At 53.3% G+C, this 17,605-nt stretch overlaps 1 protein-coding gene across 3 annotated transcripts in view; it reads right to left on the reverse strand.

The window, feature by feature from the left end:
• TTYH2 (tweety family member 2) overlaps positions 1-17,605 on the reverse strand; it is a 38,824-nt gene that overhangs the window by 13,677 nt on the left and 7,542 nt on the right. For all 3 annotated transcript variants that reach the window (XM_057716263.1, XM_057716261.1, XM_057716262.1), the window contains exons 2-5: positions 17,202-17,374; positions 9,999-10,110; positions 4,789-5,009; positions 227-322 (exon numbers count right to left, since the gene is read on the reverse strand). In XM_057716263.1, coding sequence (XP_057572246.1) covers positions 227-322; positions 4,789-5,009; positions 9,999-10,110; positions 17,202-17,374 — 602 coding nt within the window. The remainder of the gene's footprint in view (positions 1-226; positions 323-4,788; positions 5,010-9,998; positions 10,111-17,201; positions 17,375-17,605) is intronic.

Here is a 17,605-nt window from a genome sequence, read left to right on the forward strand (position 1 = left end):
GGCACGTGGAGGAAAGCCTGGTGCTGGCTTGGGATCCAGATGGCAAGTCGGTGGTTGCTGCGCCCCTTGGCTGGGTGCTGAGAAGGGCGTGGACGGCGGCTTCAGGCTGCTGCCCCCACCACATCCTCCCAGCCCTGCCCCCAGGCCCTCATCTCTCTGAGGGTGGCACCGTCACCTCCCACGCGTGGCCAGCTCCCGTCCCGTTCCCAGAGGCAGGGCTACTCACAAGGCCAGGAGGCACCTGGAGCGCTTGGCCAGTCCCAGGCATGCGAGGAGGCAGAGGACCAGGTCCAGGACGAAGAGCAGGAGGTAGGAGAGCCACCTGGGTGGACGGGAAGGGACGGTCAGGGGGCAGCAGGGCAGACCTGCCCACCTGGGGCCCATCAGGGAGGCCCGGACCACTGCCCCAGGCCCGCTGGACCCTTCGTGATACAAACTGCACGCAGCCAGTGGCTAAGCAGACTACAGGGGGCACACCCCTGCTCCGGACGGGAAGAACCCAGTGTGCAGAGCGGACAGCTCCTCGGGGCTCTGGGGGCTGCACCCCCCGCTTCTGCCTGGACAAAGGAGCCCCCTCTCCCACCCCGGCTCATTGTCTGAACAGCACCGTCCCCTAGAACTTTCTGCAGGGATGGGAATGGACCACCTCTGCACTGTCTGTCTGCCATCACCCACGTGCGGCCATGAGAATGTGAAATGTGGCTGGTGGAGGAAATGAATTTCTCCTTTCATTTCCTTTTTTTTCCTTTTCTTTACACTTAATTTTTCTTTTTTTTTAACAACGTTTTTTAATTGAAGTATACTTGCTATACAATATTATATGTTACAGGTGTACAATATAGTGACTCAATTTTTGAAGGTTATACTCCATTTACAGTTATTATAAAATACTGGCTGTATTCCCCATGTTGTATAACACATCCTGTAGCCCCCTCTTTTAATTTAATTTTTATTTTATATTGGAGTATAGTTGATTTACAACGTTGTGTTAGTTTCAGGTGTACGATCAAACTGGTTCAATTATACATACACATATATCCACCTTTTTCATTTACTACTGATTAAGTTTCAATAGCCACGCGTGACCAGTGGCCGCACCGTGGACAGAGCAGGTCTAAACCATCTCTCAGCAGCCTCCTGACAGGTATCTCTTTGGACCCCGGTTCCTGTTGCTTCTAGAAGCCTCACAAGGCGTCAGACCAGGCGAGGCCTGACATTGATACCCAGAGATCTAAGAAAGCCCCTAAGATGCCCGCTTCCTTAACGAGGCTCAGGCTGGCCTCCCTTCCTGCCCTCCCAGCTGTCTGGGATCCACCACTTTGGACATTTAGATTCAACCAGCTTTTGTGCCAGGCACCGAGCGTGGGGCCAGGGGATGCTGGGATGAGTGTGTTTGTTCCCAGACCCTCAGGAGCTCAGGCTGGAGCCATCTGAGCGCACCAAGAACCTCCAGGCCTCCAGCCCCTCACTCCTCTGGCCTTTTGCTGCTCCCCACCCCCCCGCCCCAGGCTGAGGTGTGGGGGGAAAGGCAGTCACACGCCAGCTGGGGACCTTGGGAGGTTGCACCCCCTACCCCCAACCTTGAGCCTCAGTTTGCAAACCTGTGAAGGAGGCCGGAACTCTGTGAGGATGAAGCACTCGATAATTGAAAAGGGAAACAAAGAAAGGTAGAGGGATGCTGGGGTCCCTGCTTTCCTGCTTCTCCAAAGCACGGGCTGCAGAGCCCGGGGTGCCCAAGTCCAAGGGCACCGATAACATCCCAAGCAAAGCGCCCTGGTTCCTTCCCTTCCACACAGGATCCCAAGGCGCCCTCGCTGCTCATCGCCAGCCCCGCCGAGCAGCCATTTCTGTCTGCCCTGCGCTGGGGGACCTGTCTGAGCATTGGGGGTTGGTGGGCGGGGGAGGCAGGGGGCAGAGAGAAGGGGCCTCTCCTAGTTTCAAAAGAGGGAAGTCTTCTGATCATCATGTCTCTTGATGCAAGAGCCAAGGAAATTTGCTGACCCCTCCTCTCCAACAAGGGTTTTCTGCTTCACTAATACTACAAGGAGGGGGAGAAAGTGGGTGGGTAGGGAGGGGGGTGGAGCGGGAAGAAAGTGACAAAGAAAGTGACAAAGAGGCTCCAAGGAGGGGCGAGCACGCTGAAGGCCACCTGGCAGCCAAACGAGCTTCTTTCCCACTTTGTGAATGGAGGTTAAATCCCCAAAAGAGGCCTAATCAAAATCCTCGACTCCCTGCCCGGAGCGGGGCAGCCACTGGAGTCTCCGGGGCTCCCCAGAATGGACCTGGGGGCTCTGGGGAAAGCACAGAGCCTGCCTCCCACTAGGACGAGGCCACCAAGAGCCAGTTTGCTCGGAATCTGAGTCAGAGCTTGAAAGAACCTCAGGAATATCTAGTATGAGAATCCCGTTCTACAGACTGGAAAACCAAGGCCTGTGGGAGAAGAGCCTGGCCCAGGAATTCCAGACTCTCCTCGTCTCAGAGCCTTCCTGCAAGAGATACGGCCAGCCACCAGGCGCCTCTCAAAATCCTGGTTTCACGTTTCAAACCTAAAGGTTTCTTGTTACCTCTCTCTCCCCCACTCAGCACATTAGCAGGAAATCAAGTTAGGACTGCTTCTAATCGACTCTCCAGGACTGTGTTTCAATGTGTTTTCTCTGCATCCACGCCTCCTCGTGTTGTAAAGGATTCCTGGAAACAGCTCTGCGAGGCGGATGCATTTTCCCAGAGGAGCGCGCTGATGACCTGGGGATGTGTCTCTAACCAAGAACTTGGCTCTTGCAGGAGCCGCTCAGGCTCCTACTCCCGCAGCCCCTCCTATATCCGCTAGCTCTGTTACACCCTTTGCCTCCGGAGAGCACTCTCTTGGCGTTTTAATTGCCTTTTTAATACTTAGCCAGGCCTTGTGTAAAAGTACTAAAAGGTATTTGCTTAGCTGGGTGGCTGTGCTCTAGAACCATCCGGAAAGCAAAGATAGGGAAGCTGCCTGAAGGAGACCCGCCCCCTAGGGCTGGTTAGCTCATGAAGAATAAGAATAAGGCTTTTGTTCTAGGGCAGCTCTGGGCGAGAGGAGAGAGCAAACAGCAGATGAGGGAGGGGAGGAGACACAACATCACCAACTTCAGGAGCCACAGGTGCTAACCTTGAACTAGACCTGAACAAGGGATGGGAGTTGGGGGTGGGGGTTCCAGGGGACCCTCTCGATCACCCACGTTGAAATAAATTCTGTGCAGTTGTCACCACCCTTACTCCCATTTTTTATAAAGTCATCTTGGAAATAAGCCCTGTTGATATATAGACGCTGACCAATTTCGCCACAGTCATTCTCAAAGTGCCTACACCCGGTCCTTCAGTGTACATGGTCCGCTAGGTCAACTCAGAGAGATCGGCAGGGTCAAAACGGACACCCACTTTCCATGACTAAAAGATTTAGGAGGCTCAGGCAATGACTGTCCCTCATGTCACAGGAGTAATCAGATGCCACTGTTTCGCGTCACAAGTCACAGCCAGTCCTTAGAGTTAGCAGTTTCTTTTTTGGTCACTTGGGAGAAACATGCTTTTGCATGTGAGCAAAAAAAAAAAAAAAAAAAAGTCTGGTGGGAAGATTGGTGACATCTGGGAAGGCAGGGGCTGGATGGGCAGGGGGCGGGGGGGGGAGGGGAGCTGTCCAGGGCTGGGGGCCTCAGGAGCTTCCCCTTGTCAGGGTCCGGCCATCTCCTACCCCAGGGAAGGGAGAGCCCCGGATGGGGAGGTCTCTGGCCAGATGTCACCAGGAGCATTTTCTCTAGGTCAGTTCAGTCTGGGGCGGGGCTTTCTTATAAAGGGGAAATGAATCCAGAGTAAATTGCGCAATGTTGGGGGAGAGACCTCTGCTGATGGCTTGAAGCAGAGGCAACACATTGAGGAGGGAGAGGGGCATCCACAGAGCAGATCCTTGCTCTTCAGCGCCCCTGCATCCATGGCTCCCAGCACCGCCTCCGTACCCAACGCCCCGCCCTGGGCGCACAAGGACAAGTACGCCATGACTGCGTGCCACCCTTCAGCTGGGAGCCCCCCAAAGCCGGGACCGCTGCCTCCTTTCTTGGTTGTCCCCAGAGTGACCTTCACCAGACCTTGTGCATGGAGGGCAGCTGGTCCCTGGTCAGCTGGCCTGTGTCCACTGCCTTCACCTGGGACGGGGTTTGGGTGATGGGGACGCAGGGGGGATGTAAACAAAACCCCAAAGGTTCGATGATGCAGGTATGAGTCTGCATACCTGACGTGGCAAAGGTGGGGGTGGTACCCCACAGCCCCCATCACTCAGCCCCCATCACTCTGAGCTTGCTAAGCAGTTGCCATTGGGGGAGAGGGTCTGTGCCGGCAAAGAGACCGCCATCTCCCCGATTCCCTGCACCTCTGTGGCTGAGTCTGCAAGTGCAGGGAACCCTGTCCCATAAACCCCAACAGGCGAGGAACCCGTAAACCACCTGCACTTCACCCAGCACCAGCCACCGACAATGTTGGTCCCGGGGGAGCCCCCTGCTGTGTGCTGGGGGGCCGAGGCCAGGTCTAGCCTCCAGCGTGAAGATCTCGGCACATGACTGCCCCTCTCTGGGACTCAGCGCCTGCCTGTACAAGCAGGCTGTACCATGCACGTGCCCACCACTCAGCCCCCACCAGCTCTCGTGTCCCAGGATTTCAGTCAATGGCTTAGGAAGACCTTCTGGTGGCACTTCCCCGCCCGCGCCCCAGCATGTTGGCTTGGGTGAAGGAAGCTGGTGCAGCCCCATCACCCCTCCCTCAGGCCCTCACCGGTAGTACTCCACGTAGCCAGTCTGGTTGGCCAGTTGGGTCAGCTCCTCAGTGACCTCCGTCCACGCGGGCACCCCTGCCATCTGGACGATAATGTTGCCCGCCATCTGCTGCACGAACTTCAGCGTCTGGAGGTAATCGCCCCGGGCGGCGAAGATCTCACTGAGCCGGGCCAGGTGCTGCTCCAGGTCCACCTTCATCTTCTGGGTGGTTCCGGACACCTGCGGAGGGGCGGGGCTTGTGAGTCTGGCCTCGGGTGGGAGGAAGCCAGAGAGGTAAACTCTCTGCCTCGAACCTGGAGGAGAAGAGCTTGGCCTTGAATGAGAGCCCCATGGCCACGGCCCCCAGCCCTGAAGAGTCATGAGACTGTGGTCCAGATGGAGGATGAACGCCAGAGGCCCCCATTACCCGCCCAGCCCGCGGGCCCCTCCACCCAGGGGACAGGCCCCATCTGGTCCTAACCAGGACCTGAGCTCCGAGACCCAGTGCCTTCCTAGAAAGACACAAGAGAAGCCATTTTTCTTCCTTGAAGATTCTCTTCAAAGTTTAAACAGTTTGGATGATGACTGCTTTTGAAAATGTTTAAACCGAAGAGTCCCTCTGTTGCTACCTGACCTTTTGTTCCCACAATAGGCTTTCTCAACATCTCACAAGAGAAAGGCTTTGTTGTAGGGTGAGCGACAGCTCACGGCGTCCTGAACCCGAGCGAGGGCAGAACAATGGGACTTTGAAATAACACAGGCAGACTGGATCCTGCCTCAGAGCAGCCTGGACACGCGACGACGGGAGGAGGAAATCGGTGCCTTCTCTGTGCCCGACCCCCCATCCCCCACCCCACGTCTATCCTGCCTGGAGTTGAGTGGACCACGAAGGAAGCACCTTTCTACTCAAAAGTAGAGAGGGAAGGCCAATGGTGCTCCAATGACTGTCCTGGGCTTGCAAACAAGGACCACGAGTATTGGAAAGATGCTTCTCAACAGCGCAGATGCAGGGTCCTGGCAGGGCTCCGAGACATAACCTGGGAACCCCAAGCACCTCCCTCCCAAGCCTGCTCTGAGCCCGTGTCAACACAAGGGGAAGAAGGGCTTGGTTGCTCTGAAAGTGTCACGCGACACCAGCAAACACAACTGGCTGGAAGCGGGGAGTGTGTGCTAATCCTTTGGCTCCCCTAGGTCTGGAAGGAAGAGAAAAATGACCCAGAACGGGAGTTCCCTGGTGGTCCAGTGGTTAGGACTCTGCACGCTCACTGCCGAGGGCGTGGGTTCAATCCCTGGTTGGGGAACTAAGATCCTGCAAGCCTCGTGGTGCAGCCAAAAAAAAAAAAAAGAAAGAAAGAAAAAGAAAAAAAGACCCAGAAGAAGGTTTAGGAGCTTCCCATGGTGAGAGTTCTGCGGACGAAGAGGCGACCAGATCTCACTCCTGGCAGCAAACACGGTTTCTCCACGTTAGGGGGACTTGACGGCAACTCTGTGGCCTTTCACATCTGCACTACGCTGTGAGTTCCTGGTTCCAGAGAAGAGAATGGCCCCCTTTGTTGCCTTTTATTTTTTTCAGTGTCGGTGGCTTGTTCCTTTTTCCGGCTGGTTCCTGATTCTTACAAACTGGTTAAGGATTAAGAGATAACAAAGTGCAGAGAAACTGGATATGAACAAGTACATGCGATAACTAAACCTCACCCTGATAAACGTTCCTTTTCAATTCAATAAGGTCATCGGACAAGTGCTTTTAGCCATTGACCCAAAGGCATTCTTAATAAATGTTAACATTGGGGGCAAAACCTGTACTGTGTGATATTTTCATATTCCTATATGATACCCAACACACTTTAGACCACAGGGCTGTTAAAAATGCTCTGTAAGGACTTCCCTGGAGGTCCAGGGATTTAAGACTCTGAGCTCCCAATGCAGGGGGCCCGGGTTCCATCCCTGGTCAGGGAAGTAAGATCCCACATGTCTCGAGGTGCAGCCAAAAACAAACAAAATAATGCTCCGTAAACTTTTCCTGTAAGACCACATTTCTCCCCCTTCCATAGCTCTACGTGTTTAACTTCTCTATTTCTTAAATTCCTCCTTGGAAAAAAAACCAAAAGCCAGCGAACATCTGGCAGGCCCACTCTTTCCTCCTGGTGTCTTCCCATAGGAAACAAAACAGAAGAGACAAAATTAAAACCACAGCGTTGACCTACTTATACCCCCTGCTTCCCCACTCTACTCCCGGTCCTTAGAGGTTCAGCACAGAGCTCCCCACAGGGAGCTGGGGACACTCAGAGATGGAACAGGCTCTCCCACAGGGAAGAGAAACTCGTCAATCAGACAGCAGCTCAGCTCTCAGCCTGGGCTGGGGTTAGGGGCGAGCTAGCGGGTGGCGGAGAAGGCTGGAGGATGGAGCTGTGGTCCTCCAGCTGTGGCCCCTGGACTAGCGCACCGGTGTCACCAGCTGGGAACTCACGGTAAATGTGAATTCTCAGGCCGGCCCCAGACTTACTGAATTGGAAAGTCTGGGTGGGGCCCTGCAATCTGTGTTTATCAAGCCCTCCAGGGGATTCTGATGCAAGCTCAAATTTGAAAATCTCTGAGAGGGAGGAAGCTCTCTCTTAGACAGGGAGTTAATGAGGTTTTCTAGCCGGGCAGGAAATGAAGTGCCAGGAGGTGAAGGGTTGGAGCCTCGGCAGATTGGGGGCAAGGCCCCCATCTCAGAGCCTTGAAGCGCAGGGCTAAGACCAGACCCCTGGGTTCCAGTACTTGCTCTGAAATGTACCAGCTCCCCAAGTGGGGCAGCCACACGACCTCTCTGTGCCCAGTTCCTTCACCAGGGCTGCCCACAGAGGAGAGCCCGGAGGCGCCTCCATGGCCACCAGAACACGTGGCTCAAACCCGAGCCAGCCGAGCTCCCAGGGGCTGGAGAGCCCAAGGCCCTGGTTTTAAGCTGAGACCCTGATGGGTTAGAGGTACACCAGGTGCCCTGAGCGAGTCACCGGGGCCCGGATGGGGAGTGCTGGGTCCAGAGAAAGGACCCACCCGGCACTCCCAAATGATCCTTTGTGACCCCCCCCAAATCAGAGTGTGCAGCTGATCCGGGACCCTGCCTCCCACCAAGGCACAGGGCTCCCTCGGGGGGAAGGCACAGGCCTGGGCCTTCTGCTCTGGACAGGGGAGCCTGGGAGGGCCCACCTCGCTCTGGCCCAGGTCTGCGTTGCCTGACCTGTCCTCCCGCCCCCAATCCAAGCCTCCTCTTTGTCTCTTACGTGGTGATTACAGGAATACGTACAATCACAGTAATTTTAATAATGGCATCATTAGCATAGGCCCTCCCCCACCCCAATTTGGAGCGTTCTTTGTAGATTACCAGGCACTCTCATGGGCATTATCTCATCTAACATCATTTATCTGATATGTGGCCTTCACCCCTCAAACCTGGGGAGCCCTCTAGGTCCAGCCAAGGACGCAGGCCAGCACAGGGTCCGCCTCTCCACCCGGAGAAAGCAGCCCACGCCTGCCCATGCAGAGGGGGCAGGAGGTGGCCGTCAGGACCCAAGCAGCTCCCGGCCGGCTGGACCATCACCAGAGCCTGGGACGCCTGCCCTCACTTCTCAGAAATGGTGGAGAGAGGACGAGGGGCTGACCTCTGGGACACACGGAACCCTTCCCTTCGGGCACATGGGGGCATTTAGAGACGGGATCAGTGGCAGAACGTCCACCGCTGGCCCTGGGGCGCTCTCAGCTGGGGTGGATGGGCCCAGCCTGGGAAGGGTCTCGGTCCCAGCTCATCCACGAGGGATAAGCACATGAGGAACTTGAATTTTCCCATCAGGACGGTTCTGGGACTTCCTTCCTCAGCCCCTGGGGAGCCACGGGTCATTCCTCATGATGGTCACAAGTCAGCCAGTGAAGGTCACGGCTCTGGGGCTTCCCCGGGCAGGGATTCTCCTTTGGGGGCTGGCTCTTCCTCCAGCGGTTCTGGTGCTGGTGGGTGGAGCCCCTTCTTCACCAGGGCAGAGGCGAGGGTGGGAGTCCCCAGGGAGTGAGCAACCTCCAGGCCAGGTGGTACCCAGGTCCCTCCCTGTGCTGCTCAGGCTGCCTCCAGCCCCTCAGCTCCTCTATCCCAGCTGCCCCACCCTCGCCCCGTTACAGCTGCTCCAGCCCAGTGTCCAGACAGCTCCCGGTCCCAAGGGATGGGTCCCAGGGGACACTGGGGGTGGCTGGATGAGCCCAGCAGGGGAGCTGGGCCCCGGGTCTGGCATGTGACCCTCGGCTCCCCAGAAGGACTTCCTCTGAGGCCAGAGCCATGCCACCCAGCACCCAGTCATCCCGCCTCGCCCCCCGCCACCCGAGGAGCAGCACAGCTGTCTCTTTAAGGGAGTCCCTCCTGGGAGGGGCCGGCTGGGGGATTAAGACTTTAGAGGAGCTTAAGGGAGAGGAGGGGCGATGAGGTCGAATCCTCTTCCAGAGGCACCAGGATGAAGTCCACACGCTCCGGTCAGGACTGGATTGTGTGGCTGAGGCTGTCTGACACAATCAGCCATTTGCTGAGGTCACCCCTGGGCTGGGGGCCCGGCCCAGAGGTGAAGGGGGACAGGATGAATGTCCAAGCCTGGCTCCCAGTGCACCAGGGCTGCTTGGAAATCATCTGGAAAGACCCTGTGCTTCTGGAGAAACTGACAAGCAGTTGGAACCAAGGGCTGTGTTTTCTCAAGACCCTGATTTCCTGCCCTGGAGGCTCAGCAAGTGGACCTCCCTCCTTGTGCTAAAAATCCTACCTCTCCTCTGGCCAGCCCAGCACATCCTTTACCCTGAGCCCCCAGCTGGAGTCACGGCGCCTGGAAACCAGAAGAGTTTTGACATCTCCTGGCCCCCACCCACAATACTCTATACCCAGCATTGGAAGTGAACACAGAAAACACCGTGGGGCTGATTTTCCACATTCAGGGGCCCCTTGGACAAAGGACACAGTGCTCAGCTCTCCTGAAGATGGATGGGACTTGATCCCATGGCCCCCCCAGGACCCATCAGCATTTCTCCTTCAGTCCTCACCCCCGTCCCTGCTCCCCATCCCGACCTGGGGAGCAGAAATCGCCTGTTTGCTCCTGGCGGGACCAACTGGCAGCCCCAAAGGGAGTCCAGCCCCCTTGGAGCCGAGCTGGCTGGGATCTGACTGGGGCCCTTGTTCTGACCACGCTGACCTCACGGGCTGTGCCCAGCCCATGACCTTACCAGCACATCGATGCCAGAGAAGGTGTGGTTGGCGTTGTCCAGGGAGTAGATCAGCTGGTACACCCCGTCGTTGGTCTCGCTGTTTCCATAGAAACCAACGCCCACGGCAGCACTAAGGGCAAGACCCCAGAGTTAGAGGTGGCACCCAGAGGAGAAATTTTTTTAAATACACCGTTTTTTTTTAGCACTGTTTTAAATTCACAATGAACTTGAATGGAAGGTATATGGAAAGTCCCACACACCCCGTGGCCCCTCCCACGCCCAGACCCCCCCACCATCAACAGCCCCCACCAGAATGGGACAGTTGTCACAACTGATGAACCTACATGGACACATCATCACCCAACGTCCACAGTTTACATCAGGGTTACTCCTGGTGTTGTTCAAACTTGGGTTTGGACAAATGTATAATGACATGTGTCCACCCCTATAGTAACACATAGGGAATTTCACTGTCCCTAACGTCCTCTGTGCTCCGCCTAGTCACCCCTCCCTCCCTCCTCCCCCCAGCAACCACCGATCTTTTTACTGACTCCATAGTTTTGCCTTTGCCAGAATGTCATATGGTTGAAATCATACAGTATGTAGCCTTTTCAGGCTGGCTTCTTCCACTCAGTCATATGCATTTAAGATTCCTCCATGTCTTCTCATGGCTCTATAGCTCATTTTTCTTTTTTTAAGTGCTGAATAATATTCCATTGTTCGGGTGAACACAATTTAGCCATTGACCTCCTGAAGGGCATCTCGGTTGCTTCTAGGTTTTGGCAATTATGATGAAAAGTGCTCTAAACATCCATTAGAGCAGGTTTTTGACTTTAGCTGAGGGACTCTTTCCTGGGGGTAGGGGAGGGGGGTTAGTCTAAAGTTCTGGCAGGTGGGCTGGTGGGTGGCGGGGGAAAAGTTCTGGGGCCAGCAGTCCCTGGCCTGGCCAACTAGCTCTACAGCACATCTCATTCAGCCGACAGGAAAAATACTCCTGTCCTCTAGTCCCAGGGCTCCGAAGGGTGGAAGATTGCTGGCCGGGCCCTAGGGATTTTGATGCTACAGTAAGTCTGGGAAGGGCTCAGAAACCAGTACCTTTGCCAGCTCCCCAAGTGACTCGGACACACATGGGCTTGGGGACCGCTGAGGTCTCATTGAAATCACACTCGCCTCTCCCAAACCCTCCAAGGGGTGAGGACTCCCCCCTCCATTCTCTCTCCCTCCCCCTACTTCCCCATGCCATACATGAGGCACGTGTCCCACTGAAAAGTTGTGGCTTCTAAAAAGCCCCTTCTGAATGTTGAGCTGAAGTCTACTTCCTTAAACTTCGTATGCTCTGGTTCCTGGTGGTCCTCGGGGCCAGCCTGGAATAAGCTTCCAATTCTGCAAGACACCCTGTCAGACATCGGACTGGGGCTCCAAGTCACCCTTCTCTGCTCTTCACATCAGATGTGTCCTCCAGACCCTGGCCTACATCATCCTCTGGTTCAACTCTCCAATCGATCAACGTCACCCTTAAACGTGGCATCTGAGTGAAGCACCCAAGCTCAGGTGGTCCCTCCAGCTATGAGCACAGGGGCCAATGCCCTGGGGTCCTTCCTCCCTACCACTAACCTTGTGGTCCCATAAACGCCCCTGGCGTTCTCCCCAGGAACTGCCACTAAGCCCAGGCACTCCTCCTTCCTCCAGTGCTGTATTGATTTTTGTTTTGTTTTAAACAAAACCAGAACCTTAAATCCATCCCTGCGAAATTGCATCTGGTTGGGTTTAGTCCAACATTCCAGCCTGAACAAATCATCTGAAATCTTGCCTCGGCCATTGATCATATTTTATCTGACTCATACCACTGGGGGTCCTCTCGAGAGTCATTAAACAGCCTCCTCGAGTTTTCATCCAAAACACTGACTTGTGGGGGGAGGGGGGTGAAGGTTCATATGCGTATACTTATACTTTTTCTTTAAACAGGACAGGACCTGGGATGGGATCTCCTGGAGACTGTTATAGAAACCTCCTTCCAGGGTGCCCTTGACCCCTAATCCAGTGTTTCTCAGGAAGTGGTCCATGGACCGCAGGACGGAATCACCCGGAGAACCTGTTAAAAGTGTAGGTAATGGGGGGGAGGCACACCGCACCCATTGTTACCAGTGTGGTCTGAGAATGTGCATTTTAAAACAAGGTTCCTCTCTGCTTTACGTGTTGCACGCACGCACATGCACGCCAGCTACAGTTTGGTGAACCAATGTGTAAACCTATATTCTTTGCATTCAACCAGAACTGTTCAACCAGCTTTGAAGCCACTTAACTGCACCACCATGCGGTCTGTAAATACAGCATCTGCAGGGATACTATACTGGGAGGACCTTGATCCAACGCGGAAATTTCATACATTAAACGTATTGCATTTCCATGAGCTTCTATTTAGTCACTTTGTTTATGCTTTAAACTTCAGTATGCTCTGAAAAATAACTTTTGTTTGCTCCTTGTGTTTCTAACTCTCTTTGCTAGTTTTCTGTGTCATGATCTCGTGTTTTCTGGGGACTTGACATCAATCCAATTTTCTCCCATCCTTTTAAATCTCCCTTTCCCTGATGTCAACAACGGAGGATTCTAGTGTTGCGTCTTCTCCTAAGTCTACATATTTTTTTAAAGAATGTTTATTTATTTCATTTATTTATTTGGTTTTGCTGGGTCTTAGCTGCAGCATGTGGGATCTAGTCCCCTGACCAGGGATCGAACCCAGGCCCCCTGCATTGGGAGCGTGAGTCTTAGCCGCTGAACCGCCAGGGAAGTCCCCTAAGTCTGTGTGTTTATTGGGGTTGAGGGTTAAGAGGGGGTGTAATCGCACCCGGTTTTCTGAGACAAGTTTGCGGTTCTGCCCCCTCTCTGCTATGACAGCACCACTCTCTTTCCCAAATATCAAATCACTGCCCCACAAAGAAAGGAGCACAGGGACCTCACCTCATATTCCTTTTGCCTTGTTCATACTTTCTTCTACGGGTTGACTGTCCCCTCTTCTCTGGGATCCTTGCTGTCAGAGCTCAGCAAGACCTCTCCCTCCTAACCCCCCAACCTCACCTCATATCTCTTTTCCTTCTGCTTTTCTCACTCCCTTCCCTGCTTCTTTCCCTCAACTCGCTCCAACCGGGCTCCAAGCTGAGGACAGCTCCAGCGAAGGTAACTGTTGACTCCACTGCACTTACTGTGGATCCCCCTCACTGTAGCACCCCCACCCCAGCCCCTCTGCTCCAGCCACACTGGCTTCTCTCAGTGCCTTCTCTTTGTGCATCCCACTCCTGGGCGTATATCCAGACAAAACTATTATTCAAAAAGCCACATGCACCCCTGTGTTCACAGCAGCACTATTCACAACAGTCGAGACATGGAAACAACTTAAATGTCCATCATCAGAGGAATGGATAAAGAAGATGTGGTGTATTTATACAATGGAATACTACTCAGCCATAAGAAAAGAAAGAATGAAATAATGCCATTTTCAGCAACATGGATGGACCTAGAGATGATCATACTAAGTGAAATAAGCCAGACAGAGAAAGACAAACACCATGTGATATCGCTTATATGTGGAATCTAAAACATGACACAAGGGCAGACAGCAGTATCAAGCAGTATCAGCAGTATTTCATCTTGTGGAACTGAAAACCACAGCCACAGAAAGACAGAGAAAATGAAAAAGCAGAGGACTTTGTACCAGATGAAGGGACAGGATAAAGCCCCAGGAAAACAACTAAATGAAGAGGAGATAGGCACCCTTACAGAAAAAGAATTCAGAATAATGATAGTGAAGATGATCCAGGACTTTGAAAAAAGACTGGATGCAAAGATCGAAAAGTTTACCAAAGACCTAGAAGAATTAAAGAGCAAACAAACAGAGATATGCAACACAATAACTGAAATGAAAAATACACTAGAAGGAACCAACAGCAGATTAACGGAGGCAGAAGGGCAAATAAGTGACCTGGAAGACAGAATGGTGATAATCACTGATGCGGAAAAGAACAAAGAAAAAAGAATGAAAAGAACTGAAGACAGTCTAAGAGACCTCTGGGACAATGTTAAACGCACCAACATTCGCATTATAGGGGTCCCAGAAGGAGAAGAGAGAGAGAAAGGACCCCAGAAAATATTGGAAGAGATTATAGTTGAAAACTTCCCTAACATGGGAAAGGAAATAGCTACCCAAGTCCAGGAAGCACAGAGAGTCCCAGGCAGGATAAACCCAAGGAGAAACATGCCAAGACACACAGTAGTCAAGCTGACAAAAATTAAAGACAGAGAAATGTTATTAAAAGCAACAAGGGAAAAATGACAAATAACATACAAGGGAACTCCCATCAGGGTAACAGCTGATTTCTCAGCAGAAACTCTGCAAGCCAGAAGGGAGTGGCAAGATATATTTCAAGTGATGAAAGGGAAGAACCTACAACCAAGAATACTCTACCCAGTAAGGATCTCATTCAGATTCGACGGAGAAATCAAAAGCTTTACAGACAAGCAACAGCTAAGAGAATTCAGCACCACCAAACCAGCCCTACAACAACTGCTAAAGGAAATTCTCTAAGCGGGAAACATAAGAGAAGAGAAGGACCTACAAAAACAAAAACAAAACAGTTAAGAAAATGGTAATAGGAACATACATATCGATAATTACCTTGAATGTAAATGGACTAAATGCACCAACCAGAAGACACAGACTGGCTGAATGGATACAAAAACAAGACACATATATATGCTGTCTCCAAGAGACCCACTTCACACCTAGGCACACATACAGACTGAAAGTGAGGGGATGGAAAAAGATATTCCATGCAAATGAAAATCAAAAGAAAGCTGGAGTAGCAATACTCATATCAGATAAAATAGACTTTAAAATAAAAAATGTTACCAGAGACAAGAAAGGACATTACATAAAGATCAAGGGATCCATCCAAGAAGAGGAGATAACAATTATAAATATATATGCACCCAGTATAGGAGCACCTCAATACATAAGGCAAATGCTAACAACGATGAAAGAGGAAATGCAAGGCAGAAAAAGACACAGATGTAGAGAACAAACACATGGACACCAAGTGGGGAAAGTGGGGAGGGTTGGGGGGGGAATGAATCGGGAGATTGGGATACCAAATTGTACACTCTAAATATATGCTGTTTATTGTCTGTTTAAAAAAAAAAGTAAAACATGACACAAATGGACCTATCTACGAAACAGAAACAGAGTCACAGACAGACACAGAGAACAGACTTGTGGTTGCCAAGGGGGAAAGGGGGTGTGGGAAGGATGGGTTGGGAGTTTGGGATGAGAAGATGCAAACTATTATACAGAGAATGGATAAACAACAAGGTCCTGCTGTAGAGCGCAGCGAACTATATTCAATATCCTGAGATAAACCATAATGGAGAAGAATATGAAAAAGAATGCATGTATGTGCATCACTGAATCACTTTGTTGTAGGGCAGAAATTAACATAACGTTGCAAATCAACTACAATTTAATTAAAAAAAAAAAGCAAAAATAAAAGCTTCAGGCTGCCCCCCCCCCCCCCCCCCCGGGCCTTTGCACACACTCCACTTCCCCCTGCCTGGAAGTATCTCCTCCCAGCCTGGCCCACCTTTGCCTAGTTCATGCCTTCTCATCCTGTGGATCTTGGTGCCCTTGTGACCCAGAAACCCCCGGCTCGAGTGGGGCATCCAACTTCACGCCTGCACCTTGCCTCCCAAATTACCCCTTAATTTGTAAGGACTCAAATCAAACAAGCGTATGATTCTCTGCCTCTCCCAGGAGACCAAGAGCTACACGAAGGCAGAACTGGGGGCTGTTTTTCTTACCGCCTGCTCCCTCGGGCCTGGTAACATGGAGAATTCTGAAGGAGCCAAGCCACATACACTCCCATTTTGAGTTTTCCGTAAGTGGCAGGTAATGGTTACTTATGGGAATTGACCCTCCAAAGCCATTCTTACTGTTCCAAAGTATTCTTCTGTCATTTGCAGTATTTTTTTTCAGAAGAACCTGAGTTCATGGGAGAGAGGGCTGACTGCGCAGCAAGCGCTGCTGGATTCGTGGCTGTCTCCATCCTGTGTCTCCCTGCCCGCCCTGCACACCTCACTCTCAGGAGGAGGTTGTTTCCACAGCAGCTCCTTTGCAGAAGGCGCCTGTCTGCTGGGAGTCCTATTTGTCTTTGAACTTGTGACCAGGGCTGGACCTCTCTTTAAGTTTATGGTGTAAGCCCCGGCTGCTCGTCTCGCCCAGCGTGGGCCCCTTCCACGTGCTTGGAGCTTTGTCATCCCTGCAAAGCTGCTTCGGGTTCCCGCCTATCTTTTGGCTTAGATGCTCCTGTCAGTGCAGGCAGGATGGGTCTGCGAACGTGATCTAATGGAGAAGAAAGCCCCGGGGGCGAGGAGACGCGCCCAGGCTCACTGTGCCCCGTCCGCCTCCCGTCCTGCTGCCAAGACGATGGGTCATCGACAGGACCACCTCCCAGAGTGTTTCAGGAGGACCCGAGGCTTTTGGAGAAACCTCGGCAGGTACACAAACAAGAAAAAATATAACTCATGAACACAAGGACTGCGCGTGTGTGGACACCGTGTGGGCAGCGCGGCTCTGACACGAAGTTAGAAATCCTCACTTCACCGTCGGAAGCAAAGAAGACCCGGGCTGGTGGCGCTAAGAGCTATTGATCTTGTGAGAAGATGGCATTGATCTGGGCTGGAGTCAGACCTTGATCGCAGACCCCGGGGGGCAGCGGGGAAGGGACAGGACGCAGAGAGCAGAGATGTTGCTGGTTAGATGCTCAGGGAGCTCCCTGCCGGGCTGGAGAGGCCCACACTGGGGTGGGGGCTGGGGATCCTGGGGAGCTTCCCATCACCACTCAGGACATCTGATTCCCGCTGCTTGGCGAGAAAAGGGACCGCATTCACCCTGGAGACCAGCTCTCCCATCCTGGTACCCGGAGCTCAGGAAGGAGAATGTGGCGAGACGGCTTTTGAGCCACCTGGGGTTTGTCGGGGGTGCTGGCTGGAGGTGGAGGGTGAGGAAGCGGTGTCCTGGTCATCAGGCTGACCACTGGCAAGACCCACTTTCCGCAGATGGTCAGGCCCCCTTTCCATCCGCTGTGTCCGCCTTGCAGCCTCACGCTGAGACCTCCCCGCCCCCCGCCCCGGTCCGAGCCGCACACACCTGGCCCAGTACAGGGGGACACTCACCAGCAGACGAGCCCGGCCACCACGGCCGTCCAGGTGACGCAGCAGGAGTGGCGACGCTTGGTCTGCACGGCATCCTCCTGCCGGCAGCAGCACACGCAGACCAGGTAAGCCGCGAGGAAGATGAGGTTCAGGCCCAGGCCGACGGCAGCCACCAGCCCCAGGAACAGCAGCGACTGAGGGGGGAGAGGCCTAGGGTTAGCACTTGGTCCCCTGGGTGGCGGGGGTGGCGGGAAGTGCCCCGCTCCCGGGCCCCGACTTCGGCGGGGCTGCGAGGTAGGAATCGGGACTGAGCTGTTCGTCTGACGTCTGTCCTCCCGGGATGGACACTCCCGCCCTGCAGGCAGAGAGCCAGGTAGTCGGGCACCAGGAACTGGGAACCGGGAACAGGGGTGGGGGGAATGGAG

Source organism: Hippopotamus amphibius, chromosome 17 (assembly GCF_030028045.1).
Source record: "Hippopotamus amphibius kiboko isolate mHipAmp2 chromosome 17, mHipAmp2.hap2, whole genome shotgun sequence".
Lineage (NCBI taxonomy): Eukaryota > Metazoa > Chordata > Mammalia > Artiodactyla > Hippopotamidae > Hippopotamus > Hippopotamus amphibius.